The sequence below is a fragment of the Rhinolophus sinicus genome, chromosome 2 (genome assembly GCF_057876585.1).
Source record: "Rhinolophus sinicus isolate RSI-liver-muscle chromosome 2, RSI-T2T, whole genome shotgun sequence".
Classification (NCBI taxonomy): Eukaryota; Metazoa; Chordata; class Mammalia; order Chiroptera; family Rhinolophidae; genus Rhinolophus; species Rhinolophus sinicus.
This window is the reverse complement of record NC_142502.1, coordinates 34,060,008-34,083,716: the sequence shown is the minus strand read 5'-3', so window position 1 is coordinate 34,083,716 and position 23,709 is coordinate 34,060,008. Positions and strand designations below refer to the sequence as shown.

Genomic DNA, 23,709 nt, shown 5'->3' with positions numbered 1-23,709 from the left:
GGCTACCTTAGGATGCTAAAACAATCTTCAATTCTAAAATTCTCTCTAGTCTATATAGAAATAGTAGTTAATTCAGGTAACGAGTACTAAGTAGGTAAGGGATACCTGCAAAGGGAATACAGGAACTAGAAAATGGGACAAGCAGAGTTCTGGAACCCCTTCCAGTTTATAAAATTGCTCACATGAATGAAAAAAAGCATTAATATAATCAGATTTCTGCAGTAATGTGTACCTTCTACATCATATGCTTCTCTTTTCTAAATGGGACATTTATTACTAGGTAGCAGAGATGCATCCTATATATGCATTTTTTTAAATGCAGACTAGTCCTACTAACTCAAACACAATTTAAATATATTTACATTTATCACATATATTTATAATCCATGTAATCCATAGCATATGTAATGTTTGTTCATTTTTAATTTGTTATTAAATAGAAGTGGATATATGTGAAATAAAGCTAATCTAAAAAATTCTATAATTAATGGAGCAGGACAATCTGTACACCTAACCAAAAATCAAGCTGGTTCAGGGCCACATAATCTCTGTGGCCTGGACTTTGAGAGAGCTATGCGTCTGTAAGCTTGCACCAGAGTGGACAAATGTGGACAAAGAAACCATGCCAGTAGGAGCATTGGCGTTCTCCCTGATTTATCCTTCCAGCCTGTTGGTTGAAGCCAAACCCAGTCCCTCTGGCTTGTGACCATGTTGCTTACCCACTGCTGTATGTGTACTCATTTCTCCGTGCCCAATCTGTACTTCTTGCCTGGTGCATTTGAAATGGCCACCTTTTGTAAACTCACCACCACCACCTTTTTGATCACACTGAGCACACTGCAATGTATTAGAAAAAGCAGTTATGGTACTGTAAACAAATCTCTTCATTCACCAATTCCCGCACACGGTAGTCTGTCTTACACTCTGAGATCACAGTATCAAAATTTGATAGAAAAACAATCAAGAAAGTTAGTGTTCATGCCTCAGAGCTTCAAATATATTTTAGCTGTTTATTTGAAACCATTCTTCATTCATCAGCTTTGTAAAAACTATATTCAATCACCAAAAATAATTGAAAAGGTATTTAATTATTCACTCTATTCACTCTGATCTGGGAGTGATAGAATGGCCATGACATGAGTAGTCTTTTTTCAGATGTGTGTGAATAAGCCACATCATCAATTAGAATAATTAAATCAATTGTTGTTAGTTAGGTAGTCTTGGTTTTAAAGGTATTACCTCAGTAAGGAAGGGTTACAGCTGTTTGAACACTTTCCTGGTAGGTAAATGGAAAACTGGGATAATGATTAAGTGACCAATATTAAGTCTGACCCAGTAGATGCTTCCAAAGTTTCACTGCGAATTTATGAAAACCACAGAAGGCAAAACAATCCAAATAAAACTCCTGGGCCACAGAAAATTTTTTGGTTATAAATATTTGAACCTTATCTGGGGTTATTTTGTGTGCATGTTTTCATGCCAGGAGAAAAGTCTCCAAAATACTGAGTAATGTAGTTCTGTTTTCCAACTAACCGTATCTCCCATAATCACACTTTGCTGATCCTGAGCCATTTATCACTGTTTACAGACTTGCTATGATGCAGCAGCATTTGGATGCAGACCGCCACTGCTCTTTTCAGTGCAGATTAGCTAGATGTGCACGTGTGTGCTGCTGCTGAAGAGATTGTGCGCCCTGCTTCCAGCACATTGGGTATCCATGGATACTGCAGTTTCCAAAGAAACGCTGCCGAGAATTCTCACTATGCCAGCCTGAAAGCCCTTCTTCAAATGGCAAATGACATTTGCATTAAAGGGAGAGTCATCATGTTCCACACCAAAATACTGAGCAGGTTTGCACAGACAGCCTTCCCCTTCCTTGCCTTTCAATGATTGTACAGGATTTAAAGGCAAGGGGGCATATTCCTTATCCTATGAAAGAGAAATGAGAAGAAACCTTTTCTGGTGTGTTCCCTATAGAAGGCCCAGTGCCCCCAGCAATATTCTTATTAGTATAAGTTTCTTACCTGGTGATAGATGTTCTTATAACCAAGGTCTGAAGATCTGTAAATCAGACAGGGAAAAACAGAGGAAGACAAGTGGCATTTGAAAGTGCATGCCCCAATTTATATCATCAAATGACAAAAAGGATTGGGGGTTAGGGGAAGGGAAGGAACCTGTTAGCAGGTTTACAAGTCTATAATCAGGGGCCTAAAGCAAGAAAAAGTGAAAACTCTGGCTCCATTTCATCTGAGGAGAGAGTGCATGACGCCCTTCTTTTTCCTGAATCCTTCTCATGAAGTCAGCTGAATAATCTGTTCTTAAAAGCAATCATAATTAAATTTTCTATCATTCAATGAATCTCGCCCTCGTAGATGTAGGGTATTAATGCAAAATTAGATGATTTAAAATCTCCAAAAAATATTCCGAAGTTTAAGGTCTTTAAATTTTTTTAATTTAGTTCATAAAAAGGCACGCACACCCAAGTCTTCATCCACGCATTTCAAGACCACATCCGGTACCGTAGCTTCTTTTATAGTCCAAATTGTATCACGTTTCTTGATGGAGTCCAGGGAATTGAAAATAAACAGATTCACATCTGAGGAAATCAACAGACCAACAGTGGCAAAACACAGTACCATGAAATGGAAAAAAAAAAAAAAAAAAGTTTGTTACAGAAGTGCAACAATACAGAGACCAACTCAGGAACACGGCTCACTGGTGGCGGCAGCTATGTTAGCGTTTCTTTCTGACTCAAGTTCAGAAACAAGCTGGACTATTTCAGGGTGACTGAATTTTCCTACAAGACAAGAAGACAGGAAACAGATAAGGACAAGAGAACACGTCAATTTCTCCAGCTTCATTCCAGTTCATCAGGGGTTCAATTCTATGATCTTGCCCATGCTTCACTCTAACACAGAAGACCACAATTCCAGGTCCGTCCTTCCAATTAGGAGAGGAGCCGAAGGGAACCACCCAGAGCTTATTCGCCATCATCTCGCATGCCACTGTGCAAAATGATGAGCATCAAGCAAAGAACTGTCGATTCATAGAGCTAGGAGACACTTTACCAGACAGCCTCTGAATGCCTCTATCAGAAACTACAGGGAAACTCACGTAGGACGGAGCCCAGAGAGCTGAAAACAATCTCTGCCTATTCTGAATCTGCAATTAATTGGAGGAACAGAGCACCTACATATAAAAAGACTAGAAGGAAGATCCAGGGGGTTATTCAGGATGCAAACAGGAACGCAAGCATGTATCTTGCCAACATCTCTCCTGAAACCAGCTGACTGTGCTGTGTCGCCTGCTCCTCAGTCATCCCTAGAATTCTGCCTTGGGTGGCAACAAGGTCGAGCTCTCTTATGTTAGGTCGATGGCGGCTGGCACGGGCATGTTAAAACCACCCTCTTCCCTGTCTGTTCTTACCAGTGCCTTGTGTTGCTTACTGTTCATTCCTATTTAACTCTGGTCCACGTATTCCCTATCCTCAGCCTCTCTCTGAATGTTCCCTTCATTCTGGCCCTAACTCACACGTGGCTCGTCCTTGCCCTACAGGCCTCTGACATAGTAGCTCTTTTCCCTCACACTAGATTCTCCGCCCAGGTCTGGACCTGTGCTCCACACTCGTCGTTAATCCCAGGCCATCCTCTGCCCCTCCGTGTCAAGGCCATGCTGCTAGACTGTTACTATATCACCGTATCACCACGACTGCTCCTGTTGAGGACACCACGTAGCTCCACGTTGCTCAATCTGATAAGCACTCCTTCCCTCTTAAAACACTTTCTTCCCTTGGCTTTCGGGAACCCCTGAATTTCTGCCCCCAAACCCACTCTTCCCCCATCTAGTGGCAATCCACTCTTCCAGTTGCTCAAGCCAAAATCCTTGGACTCTCTTTATAAACAAGCAACACAAAAATCCCATCGACTCTATATTCAAAACATAGCCAGAATCTGACCCCTTCTTACTTGTTCTACCACTACCACCCTGGTCCAAACCACCGTCTTTCTCACTAGGATATGGCAATAGCCCCCACCTGGTCTCCCTGTTTCCAGCACAAGTGACCCTTTGAGAACACAAGTCGTGTGACATTAGTCCTGTGCCCCACTTCCTCCCAGGGGTCCCCATCTCACTCAGCACAAGCTAATGTCCAGCGCTGGCCTGTGAGGCCCTGCAGCCCTCAGTCCACTGCTCTGGGCTCCTCTCCCACCCTCTCCTCTCATCCACCCCCATCAGCCACACTGGCCTCCATATTGCTCCTCAACAAACAAGGTTTCACATAAAAAATACAGAAAAAGAAAGCACTAAGCTGTGATTGAATTAGAGAAATAAAAATGGAAGTGTTACCAAACAAAGAAAGTCCTCTTCAAAACCCTCGTACTGGTCGCAGTCTACACCTTCGTCTCTAATTAAACTCGTGTTGTTCTTTTTTTCTTCAAGCATTATTTCAATAACAAACCATTTCTTATAGCAGTTACAGTACTTGTATTTATTAATTTTTTAAAAGAGGTCATGCACTAGAGTGGAAAGTGCAGTGAATTTTAATCTCAACTCAGCTATGGGCATCTCACCCTCTTTCCAGGCTCAAGTTTTTTCCTCACCCGTAAAATGTGGAGTTTAAGCTAGATGACCCTTCCAGCTCCCACATTTTTTATTATACTCTTATTTTCATGCTTCATTTTCTATTTTTCATTGTGAATGTATCAAAATAAAAGGTTACAGTGTTAAATGCAAAGCACCACATAACAGGACTTGTATTTTAGTTATACCATTGGTGAAACGTGCTAGCATGGAACTCAATCATTGCTTAGAACATAGTGAGCAAACCTTTTCTCTCAAGAGCCGGGGAGTAAATACTTCAGGCGTGGTGAACTATGACTATATATGGTCTGTGTTGCCAGCTACTCACCTCTGCTGCTTAGCAGAAAAGCAGTATAGGTAATTCATAAAGAATGAGGGTGGCTGTTTCAGTAAAACTTTATTTATACAAATAAGCAGCAGGCTAATTTGGCTCATAGGCCAGAGTTTACTGACCCCCGGTTTACAACGTTACTCATTTAACTTAAGTCAAACATCTCTGAGTACCACTGGTATCAAAGACAGACGAGACATAGCTGGTCTTGGCCATCAAATAGCTTACTATAGGGTGGGGTAAGCAAGTGGGGGTTTGGGGAGAGACCCAACGAGGAACATCATTAAGGAGAACGCAATTCAGACTGTGACAACACTAGGGCAATCTCTAGGCCACGTGCAGATTGGGCAAAAAGAAGGGAACACTTCATTTTGAGAGGGAGGATTAGGAGAGGAAACCAGAGAGATGAGCGGCCTTAGACTACAGAGAGTTTTAGGCCACTCAAAAGTGTCAGGATTTTACTTTATTTATTTATTTTTTTTTGGAAAAGGAAAGCTGCAAGAGTTTTTAAAACAAAGATGTGATCACATCTATATCTACAAAGGAGGAAAACACTGAGACATGCAGGATGAACTAGCGAGCCTGGCAGGTTAAGTTAGGGGTTATAACAACAGTCCAATACAGAAATAATGAGGACCTTGTCTAGAGTAGAGGTAATGGGGCTGGAAGAGAGAGGAGGAAAATCAAACCAACATCATTATCATGCAAACTGTATTTTGGACCATCGTCTGTGAGCTGGGACCTTACTCTATTTGGTGAGGCCACATGAGGTCCTGAGAGGTCCCAGAAAGACTGTCTCTAACATACCCTGAGGAAAGATGGAGGCTGAGCAAAGCCTGAAGGGCTCCCAGGGAAAAGAGATGGAGTTTTACTCCAGGGAACAATACGAACACCAGCCATCACTAGTACAGGGTACTTCGCGCTTTACTCTGGAAACTATCAAAATGAAGTTAGCTAAGGCTTATTGCCAGGTATTATTCTAAGCACTTCACATAAATGAACACACTATCTCCTCAAATAACACTAGATTCTGTAATTACCTGCATTTTAAGAATAAGGAAACTAAGGCCAAGAGCTAGGTTAAGTAATCTACTGCAAGTTACAGAGATTTTCGGTGACAGAACCAGGATTCAAATACAAGCAGTTTGACTCCAGATCTGTGCTATGAAGCACTGTAATAACAGTGGTATGGTGACTAGAGCCATTTGGGGTTTTCTTGTGTTAAATCTCTATTTCTACTTCCAGCTTACATGACCTTCCATCTATATAGCACTTACAGATTATACTGCACTTTCACATCCATTATCGCTCTTAAATCTCAAAACCAACCTATGACTGAAGTAGGGTAAATACTATGATTTCCATTTTCCAAAGAGGGCACAGAGAGGGCAGGAGACTGCCCAGGGGCACACAGCCAGCAGGTGTGAATGTGAACCTGGCACTCAGACTGCACCGTGGCAGTGTGCTCATGCGCCAGGCCACTTCTCACCATGAATCCCACCATTGTTTTTGTTCGATGCTCCAGAAGGAAAGGGTCAGAAGAGGGTAACAACAGTGCACTAATGCAATGTGAGTCACTACACTAGGATTAAGCCAAACTGAAATAAAAGTAGCATTGAGTACCTGCTGTGCCATCATAGAAGTCCTGCAGTCGCCCAGGCTTGTTCTCGAGGTCTTCATATTCAGAGGCCTGAAGGATCATCTCGCATTGGTCCAGCTGCTTCACAAATTTGGCTTCTGCACTAGACTGGGTCTCATACTCCTAAGTAAAGGGACAATCAGAGCAGAATGATTAGGGCTGCATGAGAGGGTGCAATTCCGATTCTGGAACCTGAAATCAGTCACCGCTAAAAGCACATCCTGTATTGGCCACATTTCTCCAGGTATGCAGACCCTCACAGGTACGCTCCACCTGTAATTTTACAGCTAACATCAGCACTCCACACAAGAAGGATGTGCTGCTCAGTTTCACATGTTTCACATGTTCCAGGTGCTTGGAAGTCTCACTTGTTCATATTGACACTTCCAAGCATTTTTCTTCCTGTTCAGTATCTTGTCTTCATTTCAAGATCATTATTCTCTAATCCACCTGAGTGGTGTAGGATCTTTTTAAGTTCAAGCTAATATTTCATCTCATGCTTCTCAAATTATTTCTTCCTCCATGTACCATATTTTGCCATAGATAATGTGCACTATTTTGCCCAAATTTGTCAGGGAAAATAAGGATGTGCATTATACATGGGTAGTACTAATTCCGTTTCCCTGAAAGTTTGGCCAAAAATGTGGGTGCGCATTATACACAGGACAGCATTATACATGGCAAAATACGGTAATTTCAGGTTTCCTTTTCCCTTTTAAGTGAATTTCTAGCTTTCTCATGTAATTGTGGTTATCACTTTACACTAGGAATCTCTGTCCTTACTTTCCAAATAGGAAGGATTTAATCAAGTCTCTGAATTATGACTCTTGAGGATCTAGTCAGGATCTGTGGATTCTTCATGCAGTGTTGTGTGCACATGTGTTGGCAGCAGGGAGGTGATGAAGGGAGTGGACAGGAGCAGCTTTTTTACCTTTCCTCTTCCCACTGCCCTCCCTCCTCAGTGCAGATCTGAAACAAGAAGCTACAGGAAGTCTGCTTCTTACAGCACGACACATGCCACACAACCACAAGCCCCAATTAATACCGTATAGAATCATTCTCCTATTAAGACCAAAGTGTTCCCAACTGGTTTTCCTGCAAAGTTCTCATTTGTAATTCCACCCCAGATGTGTTCAGATAATGAACCTGTCATGCTTTCTTGGCAGGATAATGGGATGTGAATCACTGAAGATTTTTGGGTTTTTATTAAATGTCTTATTCTTAAAAAAGCAACTATTTGAATTTTGATAGAGCTTAAAATTGTACAGGGAAATAGTTTTAGTATGAAACCAAATACGTTTTGTTTTATTTCAAAGGCACTTAGAAATAATTCATTTAATTTAAATGTGTATTTATATTATAGTTATATATGTATAGTTAATAAATTTAAATTCATTATTAAACAAAAAAAAATGGAATACTCTAAGCATAGCAGTCCAGGATTTTTCTCTGTTGAAAGTGAGAAAAAAGATTACAAGACCAGTAGGAAATGACACACTCTAGTGAAATTACATATTTCTTTTAAATTGCTGGTTTTTCTCTCAAAAAATGATACTGGGATTCCCCAATTTCATTTTCCAATAAGGAGGCAGAGCAGGGAGAAGAGCCCTGCAGACAAAGCTCTAGAAGTAAAAGGAGCCACGGCATTTTTGGGGAACTTACTGCAAATACTGGCAGGACAAAGTATTGAAGGGAGGAGGGGGAACAAGAAGCGGCTGAAGGTGAAGGAAGAGCCAGCTCCTGAATGCGCTTGTGGCTTGTGCTACGGGGTCTCAGCTTATCCTGCAGCGACTGGACGTCACTGTCATGATCAGATTTGTATTTCAGAAACATCATTCTAGTTGCAGTGTGGAAAATGGATACACTGGAAGCAGAAAAATCAGGTTGAGACTTTGTAGCACTAGCAGAGAAGTTATGAGAATCTGGTCTGACCTAAGAGGGTGGCAATGAAGATGGGGGAAAGGGGGCAGATTTGAGAAATGTTAAGGATAAAGAAGCAAACGAAAATGTGAAAGGGAATTAAAGGGAGAGTCAAAAGTGACTCCCTAGTTTCTGGCTTGGGTAATTCAATAGGGAGCAAAACAGAAGCTAACAAAAAAACACACAAAACAAACAAACAAAAAGACCCTTGAGAGAACCAAAAAATAGCAAAACCAAAACCTGTGTGGATAACATTTATAACAATACTGAGGGACATAACATTACCATGAATCGCAAAATATACATGAGTGGGGACAAACCACTTCCAGCCATAAGCCCTGCGTGCAACCAGCGTCTGTCAGGAAGCCAGGTGGAGCAACAGGGCATCTGATGGACTGAAGAACAGGAGAATCTCCAAAGAGCCGACACGTGTTCATTGAATTATCACATTTTAAGAACAGAGGAAAACACTGGAGGGATTTTGTCCACTCCAACAGCAGCTGATTTAAGGCCAGCTCTGGTGAATTCGCCAGTCTGGCCTGCTGGGGCTCCCTGCCAGGACAGGGCGCCACACGAAGAGAAAATTCTAGGGATGGAATCAAAATTGAGTGGGATATGGACAATAGAAATAAACAAAAGATCCAGATAAAAGTGGGGAAGGGGCACAAAGTCAGGAAATCTCTGAAAGCAAGCCACCATGTTTTTAACACTACATTAAAACAAAACAAACAAAAAACAGAGGAGGAAGCTCTGTGAAGTTAAAAAAGCTGTCTGAACCAGTGTCCTTCCCAAAGTTCAGTAAAACTAATATGTATCAAAATGAGCAACAAGAAAAGCACAGAGGTCAGATTCCATATGGATTTACCATAAGACAGAGAATAGGGAACAAAATAACATCTTTACACACAATTGACATCAGAAACACATTCCCAATCTTTTTTTAAAAGGATCAAATCTACAACAAACTACGTATTTCAAAAAGAACTAACAGATATTAAGAAAATAAGATAAAAGAGCAACATAAAATCAATTAGCTATAAAAGAAAAAGTCATTTTAGAAATGAAGATTAAGCAATAAAGAACACGGATAATTAAACATGATAAACAACGCCTTACAAAAAACAGACATTCAAAAGCAGGTTAAGTTTAAAAGTCAAAAATAAATGAAGAAGATAATAAAAGATTTGAAAGGTAACAAATACTGAAGACAGGCAAAGATGAACCAACGAAGACAAAAGCAAAAATTGTATTCATGAAATTTTTCTTGAAATTAAAAAAAATTTGGAAGTATATATTAAAAATGGATATTAACCCCAAATAACCAACACAAAGACACACTCCAATAAAATTATCTAAAAAAAATAATCTAAATAATTAACCCAGAATATCCAACACAAAGAAATATTCTAATAAAATAATCTTTAAAAACTCCTTTAGACACCTATGCAAAAAGAGCATCTGATATGTAAGGAAAGTAAAATTATGATCAGAGTTTGACAACAATGCTTGAAAACAAGGAAATGGAAGTAACATATTTAAGATATTCAAGGAACGCAACTGGAAGCCCAGGATTTTATATCAAGCGAAACTGACCTTCAAGTATAAAGAATGAAGAGGAACTTTTAAAAACATTCAAGATTTAGAGAATATTATTCCTGTGAGCCTTTCTTGAAGAACCTACCAGACAACAAGTTCCAGAAAACCAGAATGACTGGGCAGCGACTAACATTAAGGACTGGTGCTGAGCATCACTACACAGGTACTTATAGAACTAAGATTAAATGAGGTTTAAAAGAGAAAGGTTACGGTATGTAATGGTTAAATGTATTGACAATGTAGATATAGTACAACCGGAAAAAAAAAAAAATAGGGGGAGAATGGACAGAGCACAGATAAAACAATTTTTTAAATTGTTCTCAATAATCAGAATTGACGATGGTAGTATATACAATTATTATTCTTAAGTAGGCACATGTGTAAAAAGGGATAAAGCCTATAGCGAGGATTCCTGGTATAAAAGAAAGGATATGCGACATAATATATAAGAGGTTAAGTAAAAATTGTGTAGTGCTGAACTTGAAATATCACTATGAACTTATGAGATATATAGTATATAGCTATATGCATATACATAGATATCTATATATCTATATCCACATAGATATATAGATATAGGTACATAGATATATACAGATATATAGAGGTATATCTGTATATATCTGCTAGCTCTGTTCACTAAAAAGTATAGAAACAATAACCAACTTAATAGCAAGGAGCATCCCTAGTGTCCATCTTGTGGTCTTGAAATAAAAGTTTCTATTTAAAAATAAATAAAAAACAAAACAGGAGGTCTGGCCAGAGCATGGTCAAGATGAATGAAGCTGGAACATGCTGCACTCCTGCTATCAAAGAAGCTGTCAAAGTCAAGCATTTTCACACCTTTCCAGTATGAACTGTAAACAAAGAGTAGATGAGAAAGAAGCATCTGGTAATAAAATCATTTTGAACACAAAATAAAAACATTAGATTACCATTTTACAACCCCAAAGGATTAAGGGATATAGGATCAAGAAAACTCAGACATTCTGAGCCTCATGATGAAAGAATCCGACACCACCTCGAGTTTTGCCAAAAGGACAACCTGAGCCTGATCCAGCCTCTGGATGCAGCTGCAAATCTGCAGAAAATAAAAGGACAGAGAAACACGAACTGCATCATGAGTGTACAACTGGCCAAACCCAGAGAATGGGAAGCTTTATAGGCTGAATGGTCTGGACTCTTCAACAGATAACTTGTAAGAAAAAGAGAGGGCTGGGGTGGGTGGTAGAGACTGTACATTAAAAGACATTTAAAAGACATATTAAGCTTTACAAAAATGGGCAAGATCAAACTAAAATATCTAGGGAGGAGCACTTGGGTGATAAAACCATAAATTCAAGTGATCACTATGAAAATCAGGGTAGTGATTACTTCTGGAGAAAGGGAAGGATTACGTGGGGTCAGGGGATAAGAAAGTGCTGCTGGGAAAAAACAGCAAAAGTGCCAAATCTTGACTTGGATGGTAGTTATAAGGAAGTTATCCTTTTAAGAATTCCCTATGCTATACATTATTTTTTGTGTGAGTGTATGTGTTTTACTTTTCAAGAAAAGGATTTAAAATAATAAAAACGGCCACAATGAGTGGGGCATGAACCTGTTAATAGCTCCTGTGGCTATTGAGGTGGAGCTGTTGGATTCATGAGTCTGGAGCGTAGGAGGAAGATTTTCCGGAAGAACGCATGGAATGATCAGCACGTGGTCCCTGAAGCCTACAAGAAGTGTGTAGAAAAGAGATGGTGGCCTAGGACACCGCCCTAGAAGAGGAACAAGGTTCTGAAGAGATGGGCCAAGGAAGCGGAGCACGTGAAGAAGGAACAGCCAGAAAGGCGCAAAGAAAACCAGGAGGGAGCAATGTCACAGGCCTGAGGGATGAGAGAACGTCCATAACGAGTGGCAACATCACCTGTGAAGCCAAGGTGTTGAGTGGCACGTGGCAGAGAAGGGCTTGCTAGATGGAGTCACACAGAGGAGACCGTGACCTTGGCAAGAGCAGGGCGTGGTGAGGCTAAGTCACACTGGTGGGCTATGAGGAAACGGGGAGTGTGGACAATGAAGAGAACAAGGGGAATGTGGCATCCAAGGAGATTTATTTCAAAATCTTCAAAATCGGGTTGTGCGAACATATTTACAAGACTCACGAAAAGCTCAAAAAGTTCCCATCTGACAGCATGTCTAGACAAAAGAAGGAAGATTACTTGCTATAAAGTTGGGGGAGAAATGGCAAAGTAGGTGGTTGAACAAGGAGACAGTTGCTGAGCCAGAGAAAGAGGTGACTGGGTGCCACTGAGGAGGTGCGGCAGCTCTGAGGCTCAGCAGAGCTCGGAAGCCTTGAGGGGTGGTGACTCCAGTTCCTAAGTGGGGGATGGGAGGGTCCCTCCATCAGCACTCTGCCGCCATCAGGTGGGCGAGGGAGACAGATGACAGACATGACTCGGATTGGGGTTTTGGAGAGCAACAGAAGGGCCAGGAGTTCAAGCAGGAAAGAGGTGCAGGTTCTAGGTCCTGAAAATGGAGGACTAAAGCGAAAAGGGGAGCAAAGGAGAGGAAGATGAAAACTTTCTTCCCTCTCCCTTGGGGAAAGGCTGGCCCTGACTAACGTTGACATGTATATGAAGTTCATCTCTTGCATCCTCCGCTCTCCCTCCTCCTAGTAACTCTCCCACCAGGACCCAGCATCCTGTTGCTCTGCATTAAACTCTACAATAACATACTGTACCTGTACTTCAAAGGATAGAACAGGGAGACAGGTTTTAAAGAGTTCTTGTGAACCTGACTGCATCTCCAGCTGACTGAACTTCAGATAATGTGGAGGAAAAATGGGGGGGGGGGGGCAGTGCAAGGGCAGGTGGGTGTGCCAGGCATTGGGCACAGGGGGGTAGGGGGAGCAACTCCTGCTATGCCCAGGGATGCAAAGGGGTATTTATTTCTTCAAAGTGAAATGCAGGTGATGGGATAGGCCTCTTTCTGTGGTAATTTGAGAAAAAAAATGAAAATGTTTCCTCTCGCCTTGCTGCAATTTGATTTCACACTTCTATGGCGAGAGATAAATTATAATCAAGGATGTTTAATTGCTTTAAACAGATGTGACCCTCTGGGCTGATAGCTATTTATAGTGGTGAATAGCTGTGAATAACATTTCAGAAATCAATCAACTGGCATTTTCTATTAGTACTATTCTAAGTTCCATGGGTATGGAAAGACCTTATTTTCTTAAACCAAAATCAGAACATATAAATTGGAGACAAGAAAAATAGAGCTTACTATGCATCCGGCAATATTCTACGTGCTTTACATATGCTAATTAAGTTGATTGCCATATGACTCTGTAAGACAAGTATACTATTATTATTGCCATTTTGTAGATAAGGAAATTAAGGTACAGAGAGGTTCATTAAAATATCCCAAGATTGCACAGCTAGTAAACAGAGGAACCAGTATTTGAACCAAATCTGATACTGAATATTGGACATGAATTATAAAAATGCTTAAGTTAATGTAAGACAGCGTACCGGGTTGAATAGTGTTCCCTCAAAATTCATGTCTACGTAGAACCTACGAATGCAAACTTATTTGTAAATAGGGCCTTTGCAGTTGTAATGAAATGAAGATAAATTCATAGTGGATTAGGATGGACCCTAATCCAATGACTGGTGTCCTTATAAGAGGGAAATTTGGGTACAGATTTGGACACAGGGCGAACACCATCTGACTATGGAGTCAGAGATTGGAGCAATGTGTCTACAGGACAAGGAATGCCAAAGCTAAAAGAGACTTTCATCAAAAGATAGGGAGAGGCAAGGAAAGGATCCTCCTCTAGAGATTTCAGAGAGCATGGCCCTGCCGACACCTTGATTTTGGACTTGTAGCCTCCAGAACTGTGAGACCATACACTTCTGTTGTTTTAAGCCATCCAAGTTTGTGGTAACTTGTTACAACAGCCCTTGGAATCTAAGAGTCTCTTACTAATAAGTAGCTGACACAGTATCATGAGTACACTAGAACTATAAATGCTTGTTCAATTAACCAACATACAGCATAATGACATAAAGAAAATGCTGAACTAGGGAGATGGGCTTGTGGCCGAGCTTTGTCACCCACTAGCTAAGAGACCTTGGGCAAGGTAAGGCACTTCAGCCCTTAGTCTTCTTATCCACAAAATAAAGGAGTTGGAAATGGTTTTCTTTCAGTTTTAACTTTATAAAATTCCAACAGATATAGTAAAAGCCATAGAGACAAAAAACAGAAACAATTTAAAAAACAGGTAAGACTATAATAAAGTATCCATTGCACAATACCAGTGGTATCAGAGAAAGAAGAGAGAGAGAGAGAGAAGAGAGAGAAGAGAGGAGAGCGAGAGCGAGAGCGAGAGCGAGAGCGAGAGAAATGAGTTAGTTTCCTAGGGCTGCTGTAAAAAGTACCACAAAATGCGTGGCTTAAGCAAAAAAAATTATTGTCTTATAATTCTGGAAGCGAGAAGTTCGAAATTAAGGTATTGTCAGGGTTGGAGGTGAGAGCAATGCATCAGGAAATCCAGGGGCTGTGAGTCAAGATCAATACCAGGCATTATGATGAGAAGGGAAACGGGGAAATTGGAGGGAAGAAAAATTTCGATTACTCATGAGAAATTCCTACAGCAGCTGAAAGGTGAGAAACACACACAAACCTGAAAATGGTAAGTTAGAGACAGCTTGTTAAGATAATATGAATTAACTAAAACATTGATAAGGCATATAAATTCAGTTACAATAAATAAAAAGCAACCCATCATATACAGACTTACTTCCCAAAGTTCATAGAGCTCCTTTCCAAGATCCTTTGAGAGAAGCTGGGTCAGCTGCTTCATAGCTTCCTGAAATATCAAAATCATTATTTTAATCATGTTCGCATTTATCTAAGTTAACAATACATATACGAAGCTAAGTAAAGGGCTCTTACAAATAACTTCCAAAGGGGCAGCAGAATATTGGATAATATTTATGGCTTACAAAAAGGGCAATTGTGTACATTAAGTAAATAAGTGTCAAGTAAATAAGTGAAGCTCATCACTGAGCCTGCAGCACACCACACACGGAAAAGGACAAAAAGAAGGTGTGAGATGGTTATACAAATATCAGAAATGAGGCAAAGGATTTTACGTCTTGTGGATAAGTCACAAGATGCCCACATACATTTCAATCATAATCTTACGTACTAGAGTTCAAAACAAACCCGAGAGTGGGGAGAATAGGAAAATAACTTTGAATTACCAAGCTCAAAGAAATGTTTTGTATTCTATTTTCATTTTCTATCAATGTTTTTATTGCAAAATGTAAAGCACCACACAAATGAGCAGCTGTCATTAACATAAAGGAAATTACATGACAGCATCGTGTAGGCTCATAGACTCACAGGCTGAAAAGGGATGCTAAAGGGTAATTAGCCAAACCATCCATGTAGCATCTGAACCCTTCAACAGCATCACTGAACACTTCTTGCCCTCCCGCCACAAACATGTCTGGTGGTGGGAACCTAGCACCTCACGACACTGCCAAATGGGCTTTCGGTAGCACTGACAGCAAGTACCTTCTTCTATCAAGCTGAAAATTGTCCCTGTAGTTCTTCCACTGTACCTAACCCCGTATCTCGTGTTTTCTTCCCTCTCACACAAACACAAGCTCAAACAGGTGGGCAGTGATCCAGGGGCCAGGATCTCTTGTGGCCAGTGATTGGTCCAAGGAATAGCCATGTATCGTAAACCAGTCACTCGGGAGCCATCTGCATGATCTGTCCAGCAGAGGCTGGGAGAGAAGCCAAAAGTAGAAACCTGCAAGAGCAAAACGCTAAGAGAAGCGGGTAAGCGAGAATGAGGGAGTGGAGGGTGTTTGGTACTTGTTTCTCATCTCTGACGTTCCAGGAGCCACCCTCCTTCCCATCACTTCCTTCATTTCTGTATTGGTCTGGTGCCCTAAAATATCCTATTTTGAGGGGATAAGGTCTGTGGCAAGTTACTCTCAAATGGCTTCAAATCCCTTGACCATCTTCATCCTACAACTCTTAATCTGCTTCAGTTCTAACCAGAGGTTAGGGTCCTTAAGAATACAGTTGTAAAAATCGCTTTTGACAAAGTGGTTATATAAAAGTGGCAAAGATCTTATATAAAATCAAAAAGTGAACTGGGGAAAATCAACAAAAATAAAAATGGGTATCTGTGTGTATATTTATTTATTATTGCGAGGAAAACATGTTATAGAACACAACCACTTCAAGAGCAAAACGTATTTGCCAGTGTCCACAATCTGCTCTTGCACGTATAACTTCACCACCTGGAATGGCCTGCAGCATCATACCACCGTTAGACGTAGGAAATTTAGGTGATTTTGTACCTGCATCTCCCTTGTTTCTTTGTCATAAATCTTGGTGAAATACTTGAGAAAATACTTTGCATTTTCAAAAATTAAAGCTGTCTTCATAAATAGTTCACCTTCCTTTCCACTATTCCAAAACACAAGTTTGTCCATTGCTTTTGTTTGAAAAGAATAAAATGAATAACATATTATGTGTGGGCATGTCAAAATCTAAACTTTTAGAACACAAACATAAAAGTCCTGCTTTGACAGTGATTTTTTTTATTCCATTTCAGGGATGTACCCAGCACTGAATGTAGCTACTGATGTGTGGTCTGATCACAGCAGAACAGAATGAAACCATAGCCTCCTCATACTGGACACTATATTTCTATAAATGCAACCTAAGCCTGAACTGGCTTTTTGGAGATCACATCCAATTACTGACTTATTAATAAGCTTCCTGTTGACTAAAATTATCATGTCCATTAAAAAAAAACAAACAAAAAAAACACACAAAAAAAAACCCAGAACAGATAATTGTTGTTACTCTCTTCCAGAAACTGAGCAACAATTTTCTGGATCTAAACACCATGGTATCATTTGTTACGATACAATCAGAATTGCATTTTGAGACCTCTCAGGTAGTCGAGATTCCTTGTTTGGCAGCATATGCCACAGATGCCTGCCCACCTTTTTCCATGAACTCTCTGAACCAACTTTGCTGAGGTCCATCTGAAGATGCCAGACTTTTCCTTCCTGAGGGTGAGTCCTGCCACTCTCTCTTCTATACTTGTTTTGCCTTTTTCACACCTAGATTTAAAGTGATAATTTCCCTAGCTTCTTCCTATTAGCAAAGCCTGTCAAGAATATGCCTCAAGTCCTGAGCTGAATGAAGCTTTCAGCAAACGTCTTGTGTCAGTTATGCGACAAGGACCCAGAAAGCATTTGTCATCGTTCAGACATCACTGGGGAGGCCGCACAGGGCAGGAGTTAGTTACACGCGATAGATTCAGATGGGGTTTGAAACTGGCTCATCATTTACCAGCTGTGGAACCCTGAACAAGTTCCTTCACCTTCCTGTCCTTCAGGTTTCTCATCTGGGAAATGAGGTTAGTAATGCTACCGACCTGGAAGCACTGCTGTGTGGATGTCACAGGTAATGTATATGAAGTGTTTGTTATCTGGCACATACTAAGCAATCTGTAAAATGTTCGCTGTATTTCTCCTTTTCTCCATCTTGCCAGGTTCAAGCTCATAACAAAGTTTGGCTCTTCTTTTACTCTCGGTTCTTGCAACTTGAACCCTCACAGATACATACATACCCTGACTCTCCTTCCATCTTAGTACATTTTTCCCTTTGCAAAGCAATATAATAACCTGCCACTGCTGTATTCCAGCCTCAAGTTCCATCCCACCAGTTCCTGATGATCTCGACCAGGCATCCTTTACAAACTCAGGTTGTACGTAATATAAAGTATGTTTTATCCTGTGTAGGAGGGGGATCACACTACAAGTATTGCTTTTGGACCCTAAATTTTCCCTTGTATGCTTTCATCCTCCATTTCATCCTAACACCTGTTCTCCTCCAAAACAGCCAGTCTTCCAGGTTTTATCAAGTGCTTTTCCTCCCTCCTCCTTCAGCTGAAAGCCTTCCTGAAGTCGTCAGCCAGCCTCTGGGCAAATGATGCTTCCGGTTCTCATTATGTGCATCCCACCTCAGCCAAGAAACCCTCATTTAATTATCTGAATGCATGATTCAGACATCCGTATCTTACTCATAAACACCCTCTGCATAAAGAATGGTTCACCTCCCAAAACTTTCTCTGTTCCCAAATCCTAGCCAGCAGCAGGATTTAATATCAGCACTCACCAAGCCTTTGGTTTCTTATCCAAGACCTTGTGGCTCTCTAAGATGTTTCCCTCTGTCCCTTCTGATTAAGTTATTAATTATCCTGTGAATCAGGAGGAGTGGGCAGCATCCAGTAGGATTAATGAGGCCAGGAACGTTTTTCATCATCACCAGGATACATGCCTGGGAAAACAACAACACTCTCTGATGGTTCCGGTCCCCTCTCTGCCCCTCCATGGGGACCAGGACTCAGCTCGTCAGGACAGTGGTAGGTCCTTCACCTCCAGTGGTTGGAGATCCTTCCTACTGACTCTTTTTTCTTCAGAAACTTCTGACTTGCTTCTTTGTGGGGTAAGCTTCATATTCACTATATACCTACATAGGGACAGCTTGTCTTTTCTTCTTCCTCTGTGTCACTTTAAGGTCTTTCATTACCCACTGGTACTTCAGTATATGGTTTCTCCTCCACAATGTCCAGATTTACCACCAAACAAAACTATCATATATCCTGAACTGAGCTGTATAATTGAGGAGGTTTTTTCCCCTTCTTTTCCTCTATGTCATAGCATCATCCTCTGGTTCAGGGCTAATTCCTTTCTGTAACTCAGTATCTTGAGCTAATTGGTTTCTTTTTAAATTAATTCTGTCAATCAAGCAAGGAATTTTTTTTTTTTTTTTAAGAATGGCTTTTAATCTTTTTAGATTTTTTCTTTTTAATTTAGTTTTCAGGTATAGTTGACATACAATAGTGTATTAGTTTCAGGTGTACGACATAGTGATTAGATATTTATATACTTTATGAAGTGATCACCCCACGACGACAGTCTAAACTACAGAGAAACATTTCCTTAGTTTCCTCCCTTTTTACAGGCTGTCATGATGCTGAGCCTGTATTCTGGGCTTGCATTTTGGAAGAACACATTCCTTACACTATTCCTCTTATTCCCGTAATTTAGAATGTGTTGGATCTCCTAAATTGGGATTCCTTGTGGATTTTCTTGCCTCTAGAAAGGCAAAAATGCTGCTGATCTGAGAACAGCTATTTAAGGCCATCTGCCCTGTTAAACCATCTTGATAAAGGATGTGTCCACTTAACAATTTAGGATCTCTGGCCTATAATAAAAGTAGCTTGCAATAATCCCTGAATTGAGAACCAGCCATTTAGCATTATTTAAAAAAAAAAAAAAGTCTTCCTGGATTTTCCAGCCTCTCCTTCAAATATGTTTTCCTCTTTGGTCCTGGCCTCTGGGTTTAGAGGCCAAATTGGTAACAGATTTAATATTTTACTGATGCTGTTCATTCCTTACTAACATAAATATTTTTCTTTACTTCTGACCACTAAATGACTAATTTAAAATTCACCAAATGATATTATAAAAATGATTATAATTATAATACATAGAAATTTTCTCCAAAGAGCATAACTCACATGGAGAATTCCGCCAAGTTCCAGCTATCTCCATTGTTCTAATGAAAGCCGTGCTATCTATGCCCACATACTAATGAGAACTGACACCAACACAGTTTCCCCTCCCTGAGAGCAGGCATACTTTCCTGTTCGTGTGTTAAATAAGGTTGAGGATAAGCAAAAACCAATTCATTCTCGTTCCAGGAAATCCCTGCTTCTGGAAGATAAGATAGCAAACCACCCAAAATAGAGGAAACACTAAGGGCTTACTTTTCGAGAGTCTCTTTAAGACTTTGCCTCCCCAGTGCCACCACCCCAAAGCTACCGTGTTCTAACTCTATGCAGTCTCAGCCAGTTACCCATCTTCTAAGATCCACCTAAACACCCTCCACCCCAGACCCTAAAACTCTATAAACAGCCTCCCCTGACCTTCCCTTCCTGAGACACTGAGACTGTCAAAGTGGTGCGCTGACTCCAACAGATCTGATAAACTTAGCTTTGCTTCAGCAACAGGTTTTTCTGGTGGTCTCCTGGACAGTCAAGAGTCAACACTGACCTCTTCTCGCCTATGTTTTTCTTCTTTGGGGATGTTATCTGCTGGTGCTATGTCCCCAACGATGCATTCTGCCATATCGTGAACCAGGGCTAGGCGTACACATCTGACCAGGCAAGAAATGGTGAATAATTACACAGAATTATATTCACTACAAATTTCTTCTCTAAAGTAATTATATTCTACCAACCTTCAAAAGTTCTGAATCAAAACTGCTAGATAATATTCAACACAATACATGAGAGTGCAGGGGAAATTGTTAGCCTGTGTTTTATTTTTTAAATGGCTGCTTTCTCAAATATCACTTTAAAAGACTGATAAGTTCAGATTACAAAGCTAGGAGATAATCAGGTTATAGCATTTACTTACTGACACAAAATTCAGAAATAATTATTTCCTCAATAAAATAGTTAGATATCAAAATGAGGCCCTTTCTAGAGAAATGAACAGAGTTGGACAGATGGGGGCTAAATCCAGGAAACATTTTATTAGCTGTGTGACCTTTGCCACGTTACGTAATTTCTTTAAATGCTAAGTTTTCTCAGCCTTCATTTTATCATCTATATAAAAAAGAATATACTTCATAAGGTTAGTATGAAAATTAAATTTGATAATTTAAGTTCCTGGCACATGTTGATCATTCAAAAAATGGCTATGATTCTTAGTGATAATGATTCATAATTAGGATAATCATCATCAAAATCAATGAAGGCGGGTCATGAGATAAATGCCCCAGAGGGCCAAGTTGTTTCATATTCCTACTATTACCAAGACAGTACAGGCCTAACCTACTCTTCTTAGGTTTCCCCACCTAGTCTCTCTCTCATCCACTTCAAATCACCGACTACTCAGGTTTATCTCCATTCGACACGTGTACTTATGGCACAAATCTCAGCTCCACATTATCTACAGGGTACAGGGATTCTCAGACTCCCTAAACAACCTTTGATGCAATTAAATTGATTTACCTATCATTTTCAATGTATTTTCCTGCCATCAGGGCTTTGGTTTCTATGCCCTTCCCTCTGCGTGCTGTGCCTTCTTCTACTTCTCTGCCTAATCAACCCTTCTGAGCTCATCTCGGATTCTATCACCTCCAATAAGATCACCCAAGAACAGGTGATCTCTCCTGTTAGAACATCATGCTAAGTTTCTAACGTAACTTATTTTGTACTTTTTATAGAAGCCACTTTGGGCCTGTGTCATTCATTTGGGATTTATTTACTGTCTTATATTGCTAGGAAACTTTGACCTGTGCTCAAAAAGCATTCTAAACACGGTCGATTGATCAAAGGAAGAGAGGATATCTCTTTCTCAGTTACATCTTGTACATATCATTGCAAAATGTCACCTCACAGGTGGGTGCTACTATTCATTAAAAGGGGCTAGATAAAAGCACACAGTGTACTAATACAATCATAGAATTTTACACATAACACACTCACCTGCAAAGGCCCTTGAAACCCTCATACCACACTTACGTTGCCTTAAGACCAAGGCAGGCTCTTTCACTTGCCAAGAGAAAACCCAGAGTACAATTAATAACAGAAGCAATCAACACACGTCATTCCCCTTCCCACATCCTAAATCTCTATGGTTTGCCTCCAATACTGTTTCTTGATATATGAAACTAATCTACAAGAATTTGACACAGGCCTCAGTCATGAAAAGCAGTGCATCATCATAGACCAGAGACCCTACCAAGCACCAAAGTTCCCAGCTTACCGGTCTTTGTTCAGATGGTCATCTTTGGTCACCAGAGCCATAACTGCCATCCTGTACATGTGATCTGATACACTCTCTGGCCTCTCAACATTTCTATACACCCAGCCAGTCCGTGGGACTCTCTGAAAAAATGAAGCACAAAAAGAAGTTTATAAAAATAAATATTTTAACTACTTGCTATGCTCTTCAACGTAAGCCCAGGGAATAAGGCACAGAAATAGGGTAATGGTTTCAGAACATATTAAGAAAACACTTAACTAACCAAAATGATTGATATCTGTAATCAACTAAACGAGTGAAGTCAGCGAATGAGAAAGAGAGAGGGGGAGGAATAATTCACCAGTATACAAAAGTCCAATAGTCAAGTTACTCTGTTACTGATATGTAAATTACAGAACATGCAAGTCCTTTAGACATAAAAACAAAATAGTAGATTAGTTTTCTGAACTACAAGAGTTGGAAAGTTTTGCCTTCAAACAACCCCATTAGACAGACACAAGTAGAAAATACTGTGGTGAAAGCTCTGAACTGGTACAAGTGACAGACTTCCACGTTCTGAAGCAGAAGGGATAAAGGCATTTCTAACCGCTCCATGCTACCAGCAATCATGCCTCTTCTTTTTATTCAGATCATAACGTGATCTCGTGAGACTGCCCTTTCTCCTCTGAAGTCTCCATTTCTCAAGACTTTCATAAACTTTAGCGATAGCAGCATAAAACAGATAATCTGCTTTGCACGTGGAGAAATTCTGCAAAATCACTAAGGGGCGGCAGAGGAGGGAGAGGCACAGTATACACACACACACAGAGGAATGTAATGTCAAAGTCCTGCTACTTGTGGAAGGAAGTGTGAGGCAGATTTGAGCAGCCCACTTAAAATCTGCAGGACCCGTGTGTTCTGATCTTCCCACCTGCTGCTCAGAAACCCATCCCCACCCGCCCCGTTGCGGGGTCGTGACTCCCAAAGGGCAGACCCGGGCCAGGGCCGAGGGTCCCGCCGTCACCGCGCCCGCGACTCCCCAGAAACCCCCGGAACGGCCACCTGGGCTGGCCCCTGGCCGAGCACCGTGCTCGCCTCCGGACACGGGATGCTCTGCGGTTTAGACCCACCCGGCCTGGGGTCGGCCTAGCAGCCCCGCCGCTCGGTAACCGCGGCTCGCTTCCTCCGCCTACAGTCCGGGCGCACCACAGCACCCACGGGTGTTTCCTCTCCCGAGCCCCGGGGATGCCGAGGGCGGTGAAGGCCCAGCGGAGAGCGGGGAGTCTCGTAGCCCCGCGGCCGCACAGGCCTCTCCCCATGCGGCCCGCCCCGGCCCCGGACACCCCGCCGTCGCCCTCTCACCTTAAGCTGTCCCACCAGCCGCAGAAACTGCAGCAGGTTCCGGGCCCCGCGGCCCGACGCGGCAGCAGCAGAGGCCGAAGCCATGTGGCCACAGATCCGGACAGGGCGGAGCAGGCCGCGCGGCCACCTGAAGCTCCTCCCTGTCCCCCCTCCCCCTCCTCGTCCCCCGCCCCCCTCTCTCCCCTCCCCCCCTCCCCCCTCCCCGACCTTCTTCTCATTTCTCTTCCTCCTTCTCTCACCCTGGGTTTCCCAGACCCCCCTGTCCTGTCTTGCCCCTTCCTGGCCTTGCTGGCTGCCCCTTGAGCGTGGTACCATCCATGCATCCATGGTAGATACAATGCTTGGCACCTACTAGGCACTCATTATTTGTTTGCTAAACTCCATTCGCTGAAATCCATCAAACTTTTAAAAAGGTTGCAGTTCCAGGGGAGGGGCCTAGA

At 41.4% G+C, this 23,709-nt stretch overlaps 1 protein-coding gene across 4 annotated transcripts; it reads right to left on the bottom strand.

Moving 5' to 3' along the window:
* Positions 1–996: 996 nt before the first annotated feature.
* On the bottom strand, positions 997–23,424 carry HDDC2 (HD domain containing 2). Of its 4 annotated transcripts, XM_074333537.2 has the most exons (8): positions 23,270–23,424; positions 21,929–22,050; positions 20,207–20,309; positions 14,848–14,916; positions 6,533–6,671; positions 2,478–2,596; positions 2,025–2,061; positions 997–1,929 (listed from the first exon to the last, which is right to left on the bottom strand). In XM_074333537.2, exons 1-7 carry the CDS (start codon positions 23,351–23,353, stop codon positions 2,041–2,043), a joined length of 657 nt encoding a protein of 218 aa, XP_074189638.1. In that variant the 5' UTR covers positions 23,354–23,424; the 3' UTR covers positions 997–1,929; positions 2,025–2,040. The 4 variants fall into 4 exon arrangements, with proteins under 4 accessions (XP_074189638.1, XP_088651598.1, XP_074189640.1 ...); XM_088795472.1 differs by having other exon boundaries at positions 997–2,061; positions 23,270–23,412; XM_074333539.2 differs by lacking the exon at positions 23,270–23,424 and adding an exon at positions 22,191–22,228 and having other exon boundaries at positions 997–2,061.
* Between the last annotated feature and the right edge of the window lie 285 nt (positions 23,425–23,709).

Coding starts and splice junctions, on each gene's coding strand:
- HDDC2 (XM_074333537.2), bottom strand. CDS start 23,353: ATGGCTTCGGCCTCTGCTGCTGCCGCGTCGGGCCGCGGGGCCCGGAAC. Junction 2,597..6,532: donor CTTCTATGATGGCACAGCAG/GTACTCAATGCT, acceptor TGATTTCCTCAG/ATGTGAATCTGTTTATTTTC. Junction 2,062..2,477: donor GCGTGGATGAAGACTTGGGT/GTGCGTGCCTTT, acceptor TCTGATTTACAG/ATCTTCAGACCTTGGTTATA.